Below are 20,071 nucleotides of genomic sequence, written 5' to 3' on the forward strand. Positions count from 1 at the left end.
GAGAAAATTGGCGATGCTGGGCCTCCCTTCACACCTGTTGGAATTGGTGCGGGCTCTGCACACTGAGACCTGGTGCAGGGTCTTAATGGGGGGCGAAAGGGGGCTTTCGGCCAAAATTCCAGCTCAGAATGGCCTTAAACAGGGATGCCTATTGGCGCCCCTGTTATTCTCCTTATATACAACTGACCTCCCTGCTGTTGTGTCCCACAGCGAGGGGATCGCACCATTGATTGGAGGGGTGCCTATGGCCTGCCTGATGTATGCCGATGATGTGTTATTGCTTGACTTAACACCCGTGGGACTGGCAAATCGGCTTCAGGCTCTGCAGGGCTTCGCCAGGGAGCATTATATGAAGATCAATACCAATAAAAGTAAAGTGATGTGTATTGCTGGTCGAAAGAAATGCCGCTCGACAGATTTTCGTTGGGCCATTGGAGGGCACAGATTGGAGGTCGTTACTTGTTATACCTTTTTAGGGAAAATATTCTCGGCCAATATGAGCGAGAGTCTTCACATAGAGCATTGCTCTCGCAAAGCTCTTGCCCATGGCAACGGGTTAAAGTCCCTATACCTGGCAACGGGGAGAAGACATTTTTCTAGCCTCTTGGAAGTATTCAGAGCTAAAATCCCCGCAACCATTTTGTATGGTATAGAAATAATTGAGATAAAATATTGGGGCTTCTGCCACAAGACTGAGGGAAAACTCCTAAGATCCCTCTCGACTCTTAATAACGCCTGTCCACTGGCTGCCTGCAGGCTGGATTTTGGACTCAGGAGTGCCTGGGTGCAGGGTCGCATATATGCGCCTTAATAAGGTGGATAGCCAGCTTGGCTAGAGCGAGAGAAGGAACCCTGCGAGCTTTGCTCAAAAAAGAACTTTTGGGCAATTTCAAGGAGTTCTCCAAACTCGTTGGCAATTTCAGAAGGGCTGTGAAAATCTTGGGGCTGGAGGAAAGCGCACTCTTCTCCTATACTCCCACGCAGTTAAAGCAGGTCCTTAAGGAGGCTTCGTGGGAGTACTGTTTCCTAACCGACAAAAAAACAGTTGGCGACAAAAGGAACGTGGAGCCGCTAATCTCCTCCTATAGGTTGAAACAGCCCCAACCGTACGCCCTGTGGAATTTACCACATGGCATACGTAGGTTCTGGTTCTTATTACGGTATGACTTAATCCCTCTTAATGTGCTGCTGTCCAAATGGTATGGCACCTCGCCGTTGTGCAATTTATGTAAATTGAATAACCAGGACTGTATGCATGTACTTTTGATTTGTCCTATGCTACGTAGCTTGCGCAACCGATGGCTTAAAGTAATCTGTCTACGCCTCAGTATCGTCACTTTTCAAGATTTTCTTCATGCACTTTATTGCCCACCTAATGAAATGTTTTGTGCCTATGTTTTTAACTTTTTTAAAGGATTTTTAGCTATTTATTAATCTTCTGGAAGGTGGTCCCGGCCTGGCCTTGTGGGACTGATGGTTTGCAGTGCACCTATCACAGTTCGAATAGCATGTTTTTATAACTCTTGTATTTTTGATGATTGTATTGTTTTGTATGTTCATGTTTATGTGGCCCTCTTTTGAGAGCCAAAACATAATAAATAAAAAATTTTTTTAATTTACTAGATTGCAATGCCCTCACACACCCTGTCGGGTGTCCTGCTTCATCATCCGGCTGCTCCTCATCAGGACGGCGGTGCAATACTAGACGGGCTCCCTATAGTAGGGGCACTTTAAAAGATCTTTTTCAACAGCCGTTTGGTTAAGTGTGGGTGGGGGCCTCGTGTCTGTAGATGTATGTAGATGTTGAAAGTGAATGTAAAATAGGGCTGGTAGTACCTACAAAAACGACTAATCAGGGGGTCTCCTACCATAAGTAAAAACAAAACCATAAGGCACAAGGCTGAGGTAATGCCTCAGGTTGTGGCGCTCTTATAAGTAATTGGTGAACATGTTTCTCGATAAAAAAATGAACAATCTTTGGGCGATTCGTCAGGACCAGCGGGGGGAGGGGTGAGGGTGACGGAAATTATCTACAAGTAAAATTTAAGGACTGGTGTTTTGTCTGCACACTAACAACAATGAGACTAAATAGTTTAACACCTGGTAGAACTGGAACTACCCAGAATAATGTACTAACCAGGCGTCGCAGTACCCGGTAGGTCTAAACACACGAGGGGATCCTCATGTACTTTGTGACTGAAACCCAGGATAGGGGCTGAAATATCGGAATCATAGCCTGAATATCACAGACTCGCTGCTCGGGAGGATAAACCTGGAACTGCGTCGAATCCAACAGCTTCGATGAAGGGGAGCTTCTGAGATGGACTCCAGTGCGACTTCGGAATGTTGATGGAGAACCCCAGCAAATGCAGGAGGTTGGCCGTAGTCTGAAGGTGGGTGACGACTGTCTGGGGCAAGCTGCCTTCAACAACCAGTCGTCGAGGTAGGGGAAGACTGACACCCCTGACCTGCGCAGATTAGCTGCGACCACCGCCATCACTTTGGTGAACACCCGAGGGGCACTGGTAAGGCCGAAAGGGAGCACAGCAAACTAAAAATGCTCTTGGCCTACCGTGGGCCAGCAGGACGGGGGATGTGAAAATACGCTACCATCCAGTCTCCAGGGTCGAGGGCAGCCAAGACCTGAGCCAGAGTCAGCATCTTAAACTTCTCCTTCTGGAGGAATAGATTGACGTCTCGGTGGTCCAAGATGGGACGCAAACCCTCTTTATCCTTCTTGGGAACCAGAAAGTAGTGGGAACAACCACCACTCCCTACTTCTGGCCCAGGAACGCACTTGATGGCCCCCTTGGCCAAGAGGGTAGCGACTTCCTGCTGGAGAAGTGCCAAGAGTTCCCCCGACATGGGGTGGTACTGAGGTTTCATGGGTGGACCTAAGGGCAAGGGAGTAACCCTTGCGGATGATCTGCAACACCCACATGTCTGATGTGATAGCATGCCAGTAGGGGAGGTGATGGCACGTCCTGCCACCCACTGGCATGCGGTATACACCCCCCCCCCCCCCCCCCAGCCCTCAAAGATCGCATTAGAAAGGTTTGGAGGTAGAAGCGGCGGAGGTGGACTGACTCCCAACGCGGATTACCAGACCACAGCCCTGCGGAAACCACGCCCAATATGAGGCTGGTTCTGCACAGGCTTGCTGAAGAAACATGCCTGGGTGCCCCTTCCATTGCCACTAAAGGAACGAAAACCAGGATGGGCTTTTCGTGGTAAGACCCAAGGACTTGGCCATGGCCTGCGAACCATTAAAACACTCCAGCGCACTGTCGGCTTTATGAACCAACAGTCGAGTGCCATCAAAGGGCATGTCCATGAGTGAAGTCTGAACGTCTGGCAAGAACCCGGTAGAGCTTAACAAGGCGTGGCGACGAAGTGCCACAGTAGTAGAAATTGCTCTACCTAGCGAGTCCGCTGTGTCCAAACCACACCGAATGGCGAACTTAGCCGCATCCTTACCCTCAGCAACAGCTTGGGACAGCACAGCCTGGGTCTCTTCAGGACACTGAGTTAACACCTGTGCAACTGTATCCCACAACGCGTGGGAATAGCGGCCCAATAGGCATGCAGTGTTGACCGAGCGCAGCCTTAAGCTGGCCGAAGAGAACCACCGCTTGCCGAACTGCTCCAGTTTCTTAGAGTCCTTATCCGGCGGAGCTGTGAGAAAGGCACTCTGGGACGTCGAGGCTTGGATGACCAGACTCTCAGGCTTGGACGAGTTGTCAGAAAGGCAGGGTCACCCAGCGCCGGGCGATGACGCCTGGCGACGTTCTTATCCACAGGGGCCCCTTTTGCGAGCCGCGACCAAGTGCCCAGTAAGACTTCAGATAGGGCGTCATTAAACAGCAGCAGGGGCTCCGACAAAGTAGACTACGTCTGGAGCACCTCAGTGAGGAGATTTGTTTTTAGGGTCACTGTAGGGAGGTCAAGGTGGAGTACCTCAGCTGCCCGACAGAGCACCACCGTGTAAGAGGCGCCCTCCTCCTTGGTAGGTGGAGGAGAGGCAAACCCCGGGTCAGAGGAGACATCAAGGCTGCCGGCCCCCTCTAACTCGTCCGCCCAGTCCTACTCCGTCACACTGACTAGCAAGAGGGTCCTCTGACCACTCCGTCGTCCTCCCCCCTCCGCCGTATGTCCTACAAACCGCGGCGGCAGGGCAGGGGCAGGGGAAGGCACAAACTGCGTTGGGAATGGCACCAGACGGGGAGCAACCGGCGCCGTGTGCCGATGCGGATCCCAGGTAGGAACAAAATTGTCCTGGAACCTGGGCAGGGGCGGAACCAATGGTATCCACTGCGGCGCCGGGGGTAGAGCCGAGGGTGGCGCTGGGGCCGGAGCCGGCAGCGCCGGACCTTGTGGCGCCGTGGACGGAGCCAGCGGCGCAGGATCCTGCAGCACCAGGGCCAGAGCCGCTGGTCCAACAGGATCCTGACACAGGAACGCGGGGCCCAAAGGTGTGCCGGCGGGAGCCAGAGGCCCAAACAGGCAGTCCACAGTAGCAAGAAATTCTTGCACCTGTGCAGAAGTCGCCGACTGACCCGGATAAGGTGGGTAGGCCACGGGACTCGTGGGCTCCGAAGGAGCCGCAGGGGCAGAACCTCTGTCCCCCTCGTCCGCATCCAGAGACTGACGGGGGGAAGGAGAGGGACAAAACTTCTACAACTTTTTTGTGTCGTCTCTTACCCGAATCAGAGGGTGAAGTCTTGGAGCCCGGGGAGCGATTACTGTGGTCCCGCGAGCGTTCTCCAGAGCGGCCCTGGACCGTGAACGGCGCTGGGATGAGTGCCGGACCTCTAGCAGCTTCCGGCACCGCTCCCTCAATGCCTTCGGACCATGGCCAGATAGTCCATACAGGACCGGGAGTACTGATCGTGTTCCAGGCAGTAGAGGCAAGACGTCGTGGGGGTCCGCCACTGACATATTGCGACAGCAGGTCCCGTAAGACTTGAAACCAGGCATCCCTACGTGCACCAGACTAGATTCAAACTAAAGGAGACAAAAGTCTCAAAAAAGATAGTCAAAAAGTGACTCTGGTACGTGCTCTAACCGGATCTGCGCTTACTGGCGCGGAAAAAGAAAAAACGGACGTCAGCGCGCATAGGTGGCGCCTAAGCAGACTCCGTGACGTCATCTCGGCACATACGACGCCAGCTATTGACGCGGAGTCGCACAACACCACCCACTGACGCGCAGAGGTACTGCTAGCGAAAACTTTCCGGATCCAGTCTGACACCTGGGGATATTCTAAGGTAAGGAATCTATCACTAACATGTCTCTTTCAGTTATCAGCTTGTGGCAGGAGCCTCAAGGCTTGAAACCGGTCCGTCGAGATGACATACCTGTGCACCAGGAACTGTAACCACTCAGAGAAGTCGACAAAAAGTCGCAAAAATAGTCAAAAAGTGACGCAAGGGTGGCCAAGATGGCGGCGGAGTAGGACGTGCTTTTGAGTCCCTCCAGGGCCGGGCCTTCAATAGCCTTGTATAGCATCCTGCTCCGGGCTAGTTTGAGACTCTCCGGGTCCCCTTGCATCTCCTGGGGGACTTGTCCAACTGTCGACCCGGAGTTAGCTGCGGAGACGCCCCGGGAGCCATGCCAGGACTGGAACGGGCGAGTCGCGCAGACGAGAAGTAACGCTGCGCAGTCCCCGGAGGTTGCGGCCTGACCGGAGGGAGTTGTGGACCGGAGCTGCCCTGGAGGTATCGACAGAGGCCGTCCGGAGAGACGAGGAGTGTTCCGGCCACGTCTGCCGATTCTGGACGAGGTGCGGTGCTGGGGCCCAGAAGCGAGGGAGCCTGCACCTTCTGACCTGCTGCCTACGCGACCCCGAGGCTTGCGGCCTGGATATAGTGGCGGCACGGACCGTGCCGCGGGGGCCTGCAGGAGGCGTTCTCAATTGCCCGTAGGAGCAGAGAGGTGCCCGCGGTTCCTCAGCGGCTCCTGGTGGGAGTGAGGGGACACGGCCCGGTGGGTGGGGACTGCGCCACCCGGCCTCCTGGACTACGCGACACCGAGGCCTGCGGCCTAGTTACCGCGCTGGATGGGTGCTAGGCTCCTTGCCTCCGTGGGAAGCCTGAGGGAGGTGAATGAGCACGGCAGACCGCTGAACTCAGTACGGTGAGGCGGCCCGGTGATCACCGAGAAACCCCTGGGAAATGGGGCGGACTGCTGGCGGACTGGTTGGCTCTTGGGGTGACCCTCGCTCCCCCCCCCCCCCCCCCCCCCCGCTGTAGAAGGTGGGACGACTGAGTGTACTGGGGACACAGCGCTTTGGACATCGCGGCCCAACAACGGAGTGAAGCACGACACAGGAGACCACTGTATCGAACTTGAACCGAGGCCTACGGGCCTACAGCATCGGAGGTCCGCTTTGTGGCGTCTCGGGGCGTGGAGGGCCCTTGGACATTATGCCTTTCCCTGCACCAAGGTATTGCTGACACTCGAGTGGGTGGGCGATTGGGGCCCTTGAGACTGCGACCGTTGGCCCGGAGCCGCCTTTTCCAGGGGCTTGTGCGGCCTACCGACGCCATATACCACGTGGGCCACCCGAGCCTGCCGAGGGGCCACTGGAGTCGACTGTGGGCTCTAGGGCCATGATCTGGTCTAGGACGGTGTGCAATCGACTCGACGGACCTGTGTGCGGCTGGAGGGTGATCTCTCGTCCTGACTACTCGAATGAGCAGGGGTGCCGCAATGTCATCTACGCTGCGCAAAGGGAAGCCCGGCAAGGATGGCGCATCAAAAAATTCTCAGCAGCCGGCATCCCCCGGACCCAGCGTATCGCCCAGGCAGTCGGACGATGAGGCCTCTGCGACCAAGGCCTTCATGACAGAACTTTTCACCTCTATTAAGGAGGACATCTCTGAACTCCGCGCTCAACTGGCCTAGGACCTCCGTGAGGTGCGGAGGGATGTGGATGGCATCGGAGAGCAGGTGGCTACCTTGGAGGATCACGATTTAAGCATGGCCAACGATGTCCACCAATTGCAGCAGGATATAATTCGGCTCACGGAGCAGAACTTAGACCTCCAGGCTCATACGAGGACTTGGAGAACCGTTCCCGCCGGAATAACATCCACATATGCGCGGTGCCGTGGGACGGTGAAGCAGGTGACCTACGAGGCTATGTGCAGGCACTTTTCTTGCAGATACTGGGCGAGGAGGATGTACAGGACATCAGGATGGACAGGGTCCACAGGGTCGGACTGCCTAAGCGGGGAGGAGGGCCACCCCCGGACATTCTATTCTGTGTGTATGACTTCCAGTTAAAGGAACATATCCTGCGGAAAGCACGGGATATCCCGTCATTGCAGTTCCGAGAGCACCGTCCTCAACTTCACCAGGATTTAGCAGCATCGACGCTCCAGAAGAGGCGAGAGTTCCGTCCAGTGACCACCTTTCTGCAAGAACGTAACATTTCCTACTCGTGGGGTCACCCCTTCCGCATCATCTTTAGGTGGCAAAACAGACTAGCGCAAATTCGTTCTCTTCAGGTGGCGAAGGATCTTCTGGGCCTAGACGACACGACTCCTTCACAAGAGGCTGGCAGTTCACCATCACGGAGGCGTGGGCGGTCCTCCTCCTGGCAAACAGTGGGCCCGGAAACAGATCGTAGAAGGCCTGATCGTACAACTAGCCTACAGGAGAGGGGAGATGCGGTGGCATCAGTGGCCTCAGCGACGTTGGCGTCCTCCCAGCAGAGCTCCGGAGCGCCTGACCCTTGAGCTGATGGCCGTATGGTGCCGGAGGGGTACGTGAACTCAGGTACCGTGGGTATGGTTGTACTTTTTGAGAAGACACCCCGGACCGTGGCCTTGGGGGACCCAACAGTGGTGCCCCGCCCTCAGCCCAGGAAGAACCCTACGAACTACTATCCACTGGGACTGCTAGGTACATTGTTCTTGTTTGTTTGGGGGGGGGGGGGGGGGGGGGGGGGGACTGGAGGGATCTGGGAGACGATTGGGTGGGGGGGGGGGTTGTTGCGGATTGGACTGGGCAGGGAGGTGGTGGCGACCGAAGTGTGCATGCGAAGAGTCTTTTCCCCTCTGGAGGTGTGACACATGGGCTTCTGGATACCAGGTTCTTAGGCGGAGGCGACCACTGGTTTTGTGCTTTGACTGAAACTACATTCTGGTTGCTGTGGGATCGGGCTCTGAGGGGCTCTTGGGCTTGGTGCGGGGAGTTGGGGTGGGGGGGGGGGCTTGGTGGTAGGAAAGTGGGATGTGAGTGGGAAACAACGAGATGCCTGGCTGCCTTAGGCGGGGAGGGGGCAGGGGCATGTTGCCAGAACGAGTGCACAGCGATGGGTTCTAAGGTTTCCTCATGCCGCTTAGTAACGGAACATGGAATGTAAAGGGCCTCAACTCCCCACGGAAACGCCAAAAACTTTGGAAATACTTGTCTGACCATCACCTAGATGTCGTGGGTCTCCAGGAGACCCACCTGGCGCGTAGAGATGAGCTTCGACTCAGACACAAACATTTCCTTCTTATCTATAGGTCTTCTGCATCCACCAAACACAGGGGGGTGGCTCTTCTATTTCGGGCATCGCTCCACTTCCAACCTATGGGGGTATGTTGTGATAAGGAAGGGCGCTGGTTGATGGTCAAGGGCTGCTTTACGGCAGATTGTGCACGTTTGTGGTGGTGTATGTTCCCAATACTAGGCAGAATGGCTTTCTCCAGGACTTGTTGGATAAAGTGGGGGACTTTGTGGAGGGGTACCTGTTCTTAATGGGGGATTTCAACATGGTGTGGGACAAGGACCTAGACAGCTCCCGAGCCCAGAGGGCGGACACCGGTGTTTTCTCTGCTGAAACGCAACGCCTTGTGGGTGACTTAGGACTGATTGACAGCTGGCGTTCCTTGCATCCCCAGGCCAGAGATTATACCTTCTTTTCCCACGTCCACCATTCCTATTCTCGCTTGGATCATATCTTTTTAAGCCAAGCCCTCAGGGGAGATGTCCATGATTCTTGCGCCTTTCCGCTCTCCGTGTCAGACCATAGCTTGCTGGTTCTCGGGCTGCATTGGTCAGTGAGGGGAGATGGTTTGAGGAAATGGTACTTCCCAGCAGCGCTTGTCCGGGATGATTAATCCTGTAAGGAGTTACGGAAAGCCGTTGGGGAGTTTCTGGCCCTCAACCCGGCGTCGGACACATCGATGTTCAACACGTGGGACGCATGCAAAGTCTCGCTGCGGGGCACCTGCTTGGGTCTCAATGCAAACCTCAATAAGTTGAGGAGAAAGGAGCGAGAGGACTTCGAGGCAGAACTTGCTCTCTTGGAGCAGGCGCACAAATCGAACCAGTCTAGAGCGACTCTCCGGACGTTAACAGCTGTGCGGGGTAAATTGAAAGCCCACTACACCAACCGAGCTGAATTTACCCTCCTGAGGCTTCGGCGTGCCTCCTATTCGCAGGGGAATAAGGTAGGAAGGCACTTGGCCCGTCAGCTCCGGGACAAGAGAGAAGGAATACATCGGAGGAATCCAGGATCCAGCGGGGTCACTGCAGCATCGGGATGAGAACAAGGCGGACATCTTTGGCCGCTTCTATGCTGCACTCTATAAGGCGACTCTTTGGACCAGGAAGCTCAAGGACTAACTGTTCTACAGGAATGCAGCAAGATTAATTCTTATGTGCCCAATTCTAAACCCGTGAAACGCAGAGATTGGAAGAACTTTACAGAAGAAAAGTTTAAATCTGCCCTTGGGAGAGAACCTCCCCCCTCCAACGATACCCTGGTTAAGGCATGGGAAGACTATGAAAAATGGATGTCCAGGGCTCTGGACACAGTAGCACCATGGACATTTAAACCCCCTGTCAGAAAGACTCAAACGGCTCCATGGTTCTCCAAAGAACTTAAGGAAGCTAAGGCCAAATGTAAAAACATTGAACGAGGATGGAGAAAAAACTATGATCCAGAGGACAAATTAAAATATAAAAATGAATTAAAAATCTATCATAAACTTATTAGAGCAGCTAAAGGTGTGCATTTTAAAGAACGTATTGAAAATGCAAAAAATCCTACTAAGGAACTTTTTTCAATATACAAAGAGCTCACGGTGCCTACCAGACTTGAGGCTCTAGACACATACTCTAATGAGCTATGTGATGAGATTGCAGATTTTTTTGTGAAAAAAGTAGACTTAATACACGCTACTTTCACAGACAGCCCACATGACCATCACTCAATAGTGAGAAAGGTTCCCGACACCAAGCCCCAATTGACAAGCTTCTCAGTCCCTAAGAGATCTGACCTGCTTCTGATTATGAGAGGAATACATTCTGGATCCCCTCTGGATGTAATCTCCCCTAATCGATGCACGGGAGTCCTTGATGGCATGATCGAGCAGATTGAACAGCTTATCGCTCTCTTTCCAGGAGTGCCATGTGCTGGAGGCCTGGAAAACCGCACAGGTTATACCCTTGAAAAAGAAAGCGAACATTCATATTTCTCAACTGCAAAACCTCCGTCCGATATCCCTCCTCCCCTTCTGTGGGAAAGTTGTGGAGAAGGTGGTGAATAAGCAACTTATGCAATTCATCGAAGAGAACTCTTGCCTCCACTCAACCCAGTCAGGTTTTAGAGCAGGTTATTCAACTGAATCTGCGGTCCTCTTTTCCACAGAACGCCTGAGACAACTTGTTGACGGAGGGCAGACAGCAGCGTTGGTGTTATTAGACCTCAGTGCAGCATTCGATACCGTGCTGCACTCAACGCTGCTGTCACGCCTCTCAGACATGGGAATAGAGGGCCTAGCCCTGGAATGGATAAGGTCCTTCTTGGAAAATAGGAGTTTTCAGGTACATTGCCCTCCCTATAAGTCATCCCCCCGCAAGCTGAGGCATGGGGTTCCACAAGGCTCAAGTCTGAGCCCCACGCTGTTTAATATTTATATGGAGCCCTTGGCACATATTGTGGAATCCTATGGTGTGGATATCGTCACATACGCTGACGATACCCAATTGATAATTCAACTTGCTAATAACCAGCCTGAGGAAGCCATTAATTTTTCCAATTGTATGCGAGCAGTGGCTGGGTGGATGAACAACAACTGCCTTCGCCTAAATGGCGAAAAAACCGAACTGCTAGTGGTCGGTAAGTCTCTCTCTACCTGGTCGCAGGACTGGTGGCCGACGGAATTAGGGCCAATCCCCCGCTCAGCAGAGGTTGTCAGAAACTTGGGAATAATGATTGATGCGGAGCTTTCCTTCAAGCAACAAATTAGCAAAATCACTGGAAAATGCTTTGGAATATTAAAAACCCTCCGCAAAGTTCTCGACCTGCTCCCCTTTGGTGCCAGGAAGAAACTTATCCACGCCCTAGTCACGCCGCACCTGGACTATGGCAACGCCCTTTTCCTTGGCCTGAGCAAAAAAGGCATTCAACAACTTCAGTGTGTCCAAAATGCCGCCGCCCGCTTGGTACTGAACCTTCCACGTAGGGCATCCGGTACCACGGCATTGCGTAAACTTCATTGGCTCCCCATTGTGGAGCGTATCAAATTTAAGGCACTATGCATGGCTCATCGTATTGCCCAGGGAAAAGGCCCAAATTACCTGCAAAGACTCCTTATCACCCATCGCCCTATCCGAAATCTTAGATCTGCTGGAGTGATGTTATTCAAACTCCCCCGTGTTCACAGGTCCAGAATGGGAGGTAGCTCCTTCCGTTTCTTGGCTAGCAAACACTGGAATAGCCTCCCCTTGAATCTTCGGATGGAGCCCTCCGAAACAAGATTCAGACAAAATCTAAAAACTCATCTCTTTCCCAAGTAAATAGCTTCCTGATACATTCTAGGATTTTAGTGTAACTTGGTTTTAGCTTCATCTGGGAGCAGTAGTTTTTCAGCGCGGGGACACACCGTCATAGGTGTAACCAGGCGCTTAAGAAATGGTCTTATTATTATTATTATTAAGGACTGTTCCTGGCTGACCTCCCCATACCACAGGTCTCTAAAGAGTGGAATGAGCTTTTGGCTGCCCCCATCTCCAGGACGGAGGTGCTGGACGCTATCAGGGATCTGAAGCTCCATAAGGCGCCGGGCCCAGACTGCTACACTGCCCTCTTTTATAAATCATTTGCGGCGTAGCTGTGCGACTTTTTGGTATCCCTTTTCAATGAAATGGCTGTCACTGGGAAAACCTCAGGGACTATGGCCGAAGCCATGATAACCGTGATCCCCAAACCGGAGAAGGACCCCTCCAAATGCTTGTCGTATCGCCCGATAGCTCTCCTTAATATCGATGCTAAATTATACTCTATCATTGCGCGCAGGCTCCAGGACCTGATGCTGGCCCTCATACACCCGACCAATCCGGGTTCATTAAAGGCCGACAGACACATGACAACTTGCGGCGGGTGATACACCTGATCGAGAATGCCACCCGATTCCGCATCCCGGCGGTACTGGTGGGGCTGGACGCGGAAAAAGCCTTTGACTGCGTTGATTGGGGGGTTCATGTTCCGCACCCTGGATGCCTTCGGCTTTTCGCACCAGTTCATAACAATAATCTGTGTAAACTACAGCAGCCCTAGTTCTAGGGTGGTAATCAACAGGCATCGATCCGCCTGCTTCGCTCACTCCTGGGGAACAAGGCAGGGCTGTCCCCTTTCCCCTCTACTCTTTGCTCTGAGTATCGAGCCTCTAGCTCTTGCGGTGCGGGAGCGGAAACAGATAAAGGGCCTTCCCTTTACGGGTGAGCAGCACAAAATCTCCCTGTTTGCGGATGATGTGTTGTGGTCGGTGGGGGATCCAGCTCATTCATTACCGCATATTCAAACTGTGCTGTCCGAATTTGAAGCAGTGGCCCGGTTTAAGGTTAACTTTGACAAATTGTACATACTGAACCGGACTCTCCCTCCAGCAGAAATGGAGCGAGTGCGTTTGCTCACGCCTTTGTCATGGGCGTCTACCTCCCTATTGTACTTGGGAGTTCGGTTGACCCCTACCATACGATCATTACTCACAGCAAGCTTCCCCCCATTGCTGGCGACGGTACGAGCGGACCTGGATCGATGGAAACCAAAATATATTTCATGGCTTGGCAGGATACACGCTCTCAAAATGGTCCTCCTCCCTAAATTTCTGTATCTTTTCCAGGCCCTTCCCATCCCCATAGAGGTGGATTTCTTCCGACGCCTTAAAACCTTAATGCTGAAATTAGTTTGGCAAGGTGGGCGGGCGCGCTTCTCCTTCGCAACTCTGCGACGCCCGCGGGAGGGAGGATTGGGACTCCCTGACATTCACCTGTACTATAAAGCTGCGCAGCTGCGGGTACTGGTAGAATGGTCGCAGCAGCTCTCAGAGAAACACTGGCTGCATATGGACAGGAGTGTGGCCGTGAGATCGATCTGGGATCTGGCTTGGAAGCCCAAGGTGGACAGGCCAAAGAATGCCTACATCAGCACGCCCACTAGCACTGTCCTGAAGGTGTAGGACACGATCACTGGTGATGACCGCTGGACCACGTTTCCGTCCCCCTTTACTCCCATACACTTTGGGGTTGTTAGTTTGTTACCTGTTGCGGCACAGCATAGCCTGTAGAGGCTCTCAGATTTTTTTGGGCCTTACGCAGCACTGATTTCCTACGTGGGCTTGTCATCCCTTTGCTAGGATTCCCGGTCGGTTGACTGTGAAGAGGTTTGAGCCGGTTTTCTTTTCATCGGCAAGCACTGACTCTGAGAACTGAACTTTATTGATATAATATATTGCCTCATTTGCCTCCTTTTAAGATTCTTACAGCACCCCCTGTGAGGGGGATATTGCGGAACTGCCGCTTGTAAATTTTCCTTGCTTTCCTCTTCCTTTCTTTTCTGCAATACAATAAATAAAAATTTTATAATAAAAGTGGATTGGATTGGATGTGGATTTATAGAGCGCGAATTGCTGCCCGGAGGCATCCAAGCGCTGGTGACGCGAGGTACCGCGAGGTACCGCTCTCTCTGGATCCGCGCTGGCGCGGAAAAAGAAAGAACCAACGTCAGTGCGCAGGGGTGGTGTCTAAGTAGATACCGCAACGTCATTCCATCAACCAACACGCCAACAACGAACGTAGAGTCGACAAACGCCACCTACCAACGCACAGGGGTACTGCTGAGGAAAAAATTCTCTGGATCCAGTCTGACACCTGGGGGTAATTCTAAGGTGAGGAATCCATAACTAATTATCTCTTCAGATAATATATCAAGTCCCACCAGGAAGTGAGAGAGCAGACCAGAGCGGTGTTTGAAAGTTGGTGACATATGTATAACATATCGAGTTCAAGTGGATAGACTGACATTCATATACAAGAATCAAAACAGCAGTCTTTAAAGAACAGATTTTAAGTTTTGCCTACCAGCCACTTCCCACCACTTGAAGGAGGCAGAGTAGAAGTCTGTGTGCCTAGAGTACAGTGCAAAGTGAAATCCAAAGAAAATATGTGCCACATATAGCAAAACTCCTACATGCATCTGGAAATTGCTCATGTGTTCAAAGGGAAAATTTAAGGAAAAGCCCCTTCTATGGACATACTATGGTTTCAGACATTAAACCAGATTACAGCTGACTGACAAATACTAACTTTTTAACAAAACTAAGATCGACACAACTTTGTCAAGGGGCATTTGCCAGTCATCACATTAATAAACCAAGTGTATCATGAACACCCTTGTTGAGGAGTAAGCATCCCAATATGCAGTGAACTGCAGGAATGTCATGTGCAGTAGTTCACCTTCAGACGGATATTGCAAAACAGTGTTTTCATTTATCAGGACAGTATACATACTTTATCACAGAAAGGAGAAAAGCATTAGCACGCTTTCATCTTGCTGATAAAACCTCTATGAATGACATACGTAAATGTAGCACGGGTGCTCTGACAGTTTGCAGTCAAACAGGACCACACGCTCCTACACAACATGGGAGATACGTTACTTTTTGCCCAATTCTTTTGCACAACGGATGGGGTATTATAGTTTTCAGGTGGAAGGAATATTTTTTATATTTTGCACATGACATTTATAAATGGTTTGCTTATGGAAACTAGTCGGTCTTGGGACAGTTTAGCCCCATTTGTGATGTGCGTTAGCACATAAGTTCATAGTGCTTGAGGTACTAGTTGTGGATGGTAAATTTAAGTAATCAAAGAAATCCAAGAGGGCAGAATTAATGGAGCAACAGCTTTGGGTGCATCAAGACCAGAAACCTCTATTTTGAGGTTTCTGGCGATCAGCAGCAGGCCAGGCCACCTTGATTAAGCCTAATCTCAAAATGATAAACAAAAAGCTGCTCTCCTTGGCATAATGTATACTTCACTGTACAGTACAACCTTTTATAGTATCCTTAAATTTCACTCAAACACCAGCCTTCAAGACTATTGAATAATCCGATACAAATCAAGCACAGCAGAAAGACACTGGCAGGAGTTGCACAACACTTTAACATTACCTAGTATAGAAATTGCGTGCAGTCTTGCCTGGACAGCCTGTAACCTTTTCTTGTGAATGGAAAAGCCGTGAGCCAGTCGGATGTGTGTAAATAACAGCATCTATATAAAAAAAAAAAAAAAAGGATAAGAGGCTTAGTAAGCAACCACCAATGAGATCTAACAGAAATTTTGAATGATATTTTACCAAACAGAGTTTGAGTTTCATCCTGCTTCTGATCAACCACGGAAACTCCACCTTCAGTTCCTTTGGATCAATTCTTTTATCGGCTCAACTTAAGTGATTAAAAATAATTTTCACCTTTGCAGTCAAAGTTCTGAATAGGTATTAATATTAAATGTTTATGGTGTCTTACTTTGACAGTTTCTAAATGAAAGCATCTTTTGGAATGTACCTCAAGTGAAAGTCTTCGCTACCTAAAGAGTCAACTGTCCAAAGAGAGTACGTTTAACTTAAGCGCAAAGCTTGCTGGTCCTGGGACAAAAAAAAGTTATAAACACCGACATAGGATCCTAACCAAGTAAAGCCTGCCTGACTGGACTGGAACAGCCATGTCTTAAGGGCTTTCCCAAACTCCAGATGATTATGTCTCTAAGGGGAAAAGGCAAGTCATTCCATGCCTAAGCTGCTCAGACCTTAAAAAGTCTACCTCCACAGTTGGATTTTCTAACCAAGGGCACCCGAACCAGTTTTGCTTCGGACGAGCGCAGGTTCTCATCGGCACATACCGTTGGAGGTTCTGTCTAAGATGCAGGGGGCCGAGTCCATGAAGAGATTTGTGGACTGTGCACAGAGCTTTTAAGCTAAACCGCTTCTTTACGAGTAACCAGTGCAGGTTCTTTAGCTCCGCTGATATTGAAGCATATTTAGATGTTTTAGTCAATAATCTGGCTGCCGCGTTCTGCAAAAGCTGAAGCTTTTTAAACAAACCTTCCTGTATGTTTAAGTAAAGACTGTTACAATAGTCCAATTTGGAAATGACAAGGGCAGTGATTACGGTTTTCTGACTATCCGTTGGAAGGAGAGTGAGAATTTTTTTGCAGGATCTTAAAATAAAGGATGTGGATGAAACCACTGCATTTACCTGGTCCTTCAGACAGAGTTTATTATCGATATAAACTCCCAAGTTCTTTACCTTCCTCATGGGCTGAGGGCCCAATATGTCCGACCACCAACTAGGCGACCAGAAATTTGCATTGTTTACAAACAGCACCACCTCGTCTTACTCAAATTGAGCGCAAGACAATTTTGATTCATCCACCAAACTACAGCTGTTAAACAGTCCTTGAACCGGGTAGCGGTATCATGTTACCTGTCAGGGAGCAATGACAACGATTTGTGTGTCATCTGCGTAAGATGTTAAATTGAACCTAAAGGATTCAATCAAAGGCACCAGTTGAGCGACAAACGTTAAAAAGAGTAGGACTAATAGAAGATCCCTGAGGGACCCCACATGGTAACGAGAAAGGTTTGGATGTAAACGAATATGCTACTTACCAGTATGCATCTGTTCTTGGCATGTAGGGCTGCTGACATTCATATGTGCATAGATTGCAGTCTAGTGTTGGGTCCTGATGATCGCACATTGTTGTCCTGGAAGAGTCTTCGAAGTATCACGAGATAGGTGGCTACTCCCCTGGACTACAGTGCGCATGGGCATCGACTCCATCCTCAGATTGTTTTTAGCCATTGTGGCCGAGATGGAGTGAAACTACGTGAATGATGACCATGCCAGAAGTATGTGTGAATGCTGCAGCCGCTACAGGCGCCGGGGAGGAGGGCGGCGATATGAATGTCAGCAGCCCTACATGCCAAGAACAGATGCATACTGGTAAGTAGCATATTCGGTTCGAGGCATGTGGGCTGCTGAATTCATATCTGTGCATAGAATACATAGCAGTCCCTCCATTAACGGCGGCCGCCCGTGCCAGCTGCAGCAGTTTGGAAAAGTGTTTTTAGAACAGCCTGCCCTACAGCTGCCTGCTGTTTGGAGTGCACATCAACACAGTAATGTTTTGTAAATGTGTGTGTGGTAGACCATGTGGCTGCTCTACATATGTCTTCCAAAGGAATATTTCCAAGGAAAGCCATGAAGGCCCCCAACTTTCGGGTGGAGTGGGCCCGCGGTGGAATGGTGAGAGTGCGCTTGGCTTTCTGATAGCAGAACTGAATACATTTAACGATCCACCTGGCTATACCAGCCTTGGAAATGGGGTTACTTTTGTGTTGTGGCGCAAAGGCAACAAATAGTTGTTTTGTCTTCCGAAAATCTTTGGTCCTATCAATGTAGTACATTAGGGCCCTTTTAACGTCAAGTGTGTGGAGCATTCTCTCCGCAAGTGACTCTGGATTTTGGAAGAACACAGGTAGTTCTATAGTCTGGTTGATATGGAACTGAGACACTACCTTAGGAAGGAATTTAGGGTTAGTGCAAAGCACCACCCTGTTGGAATGAATCTGAATAAATGGCTCTAGGATAGTTAGTGCCTGGAGTTCACTAACTAGTCGTAGCGACGTAATCGCTATAAGGAAAGCCACTCTCCAGGTCTCGGGAATGGCACCTAGGATCTGGAACTCACTCCCTCCAGAAACCAGGCTTATCTCCTCCACTACACACTTTAAAAAAGTAAAAGCTATCCTCATGGCTAAATACACTTGAACCAGTATCTAGAACTCTTATTACTCGGCCACTACATGCTTGACCCCTTTGCCTACTTGTATGAGTTGTCTCATTACTCACATGATTGGCTTAGAAGTCACCTATTTGTACTGTTTGATTTATTGATTTATTTGTATGACTATGCCCCCCTCATGTACCCCTCTATGTAAAGCGCTCTGATATCTGCAAAGATCTTGTCCGCGCTATATAAAACTTTCAAAATAAAATAAATAAAAACTGAATATCGCAGGAATGCAGCTGTTCAAAAGGGGGACCCATCAGCCTGGTGAGGACCACATTGAGGTTCCACTCTGGAGCTGGTGGCGTCCGTGGAGGAATGACATGTTTGAGTCCTTCCAGAAAAGCCATAATGGCAGGCACCCTGAAAAGTGATAGGTGCTGTCTGTTCTGGAGATAAGCAGCCATTGCGGATAAATGTATACGAATGGAAGCATAGGCCAGATTACATTTGTACAGATGTAAGAGATAACAAATGATGTTTTGAATAGATGCATCCAGCGGGTTAATGTTGTGGTCTGCACAATAAATGACAAACCGCTTCCACTTCGCCGCATAGCATGCTCTGGTGATGGGCTTTCTTGCCTCCCGGATGATGTCGATACAGTCAGGAGGTAAGTTGAGGTAGCCAAACTCTAAGGCTTCAGGAGCCAGATCGCCAGGTTGAGCGGTTGCGGATCTGGATGCTGATTGTCGCCATGGCTCGGCGTCAAAAGCCTGGGTGTGAGGCGCAGCCTTTGATGCGGTACCACGGGCAGTTCCAGAAACGTGGTGTACCATGGTTGGCGAGCCCACGTTGGAGAAACCAGGATGAGAGTCATCGAGTGCTGCTTCAGCTTGCGTGCCACCAGCGGTATTAGAGGTGCTGGGGGAAAAGCGTACGCAAATTTGCCTGACCAGTTCATCCATATCTCATTGCCTTGCGATTGTGGGTGTGGAAACCTGGCGGCAAAGCTTTGGCATTTTGCGGTCTCCTTTGTGGCGAACAGGTCTATCTCTGGATGACCCCACCTTTGGAAGTACAGGTGGAGTACTGATGGATGTATCTCCCACTCGTGCATTTGGTGGCTGTACCTGCTGAGCAGGTCCGCCATCTGATTGTCCTTGCCCGGGAGGTGTTCTGCCATGAGGAAGATGTTCCTCTGAATGGCCCACTTCCACATGCTCTGAGCCAGATGAGACAACTGTGGAGAGTGTTCCTCCCTGCTTCTGAATGTAGTACATGGCCGTCATGTCCGTCCGGATCAACACGACCTTGTTGCACAAATGTACTTTGAAGGCTTAGTGCCATGAAGATCGCCATCAGTTCTAGAATATTTATGTGCATCTTCCTTTGCTGCGGTGTCCATAGTCCCTGCACAGTGTAATGGAGTACATGAGCTCCCCATCCCTGGAGAGAAGCGTCGGTCGTCAGGATGATCTGTGGCACAGGCTCTTGGAACGGTCGTCCCTTGCAAAGGTTTTGTGGATTTCACCAATGTAGAGAGTTGTATGCCCGACCGCTCACCAACACTAGGTCCTTCAACTGTCCGTGAGCCGGAGTCCACTGACGTGCTAAGCACTCCTGAAGCGGGACTATGGAGATGCAGGAGGCCATCATGCCTATCAACTGCATGAACACTCGTGCTGGAAGAGAGGGTTGAGGTCTGAATCTTTGTATCAGCGATTGAATGCTGCTGACCCTCACTGAATTCGGCTGTGCTGTGGCTGCCAGAGTGTTTATTGTCGCACCCAGATACTGCCGTATGTGGGCGGGTTGCAGGTGGGACTTTGGGTAATTCAGTGAGAATCCCAGATCGTGAAGAAGGTGAATGGTGTGAGACATGTGGGCGGCACACTGCTGGGCCGACCTTGCCTGGATGAGCCAGTCGTCCAGATAGGGGTAGACGTGAATGCTTTGTCTCCTTCGGTGTGCTGCCACCGTCGCCAGGCACTTCGTAAAC

The 20,071-nt window shown here is 50.7% G+C and overlaps 1 protein-coding gene across 2 annotated transcripts in view; it reads right to left on the reverse strand.

Annotated features, from left to right (window-relative positions):
* The window catches only part of HUWE1 (HECT, UBA and WWE domain containing E3 ubiquitin protein ligase 1), a 1,800,886-nt gene that overhangs the window by 1,507,957 nt on the left and 272,858 nt on the right, over window positions 1-20,071 (reverse strand). For both annotated transcript variants that reach the window (XM_086940169.1, XM_086940170.1), the window contains one exon: window positions 15,453-15,552. In XM_086940169.1, coding sequence (XP_086796295.1) covers window positions 15,453-15,552 — 100 coding nt within the window. The remainder of the gene's footprint in view (window positions 1-15,452; window positions 15,553-20,071) is intronic.

Source organism: Lissotriton vulgaris, chromosome 10 (assembly GCF_964263255.1).
Source record: "Lissotriton vulgaris chromosome 10, aLisVul1.2, whole genome shotgun sequence".
Lineage (NCBI taxonomy): Eukaryota > Metazoa > Chordata > Amphibia > Caudata > Salamandridae > Lissotriton > Lissotriton vulgaris.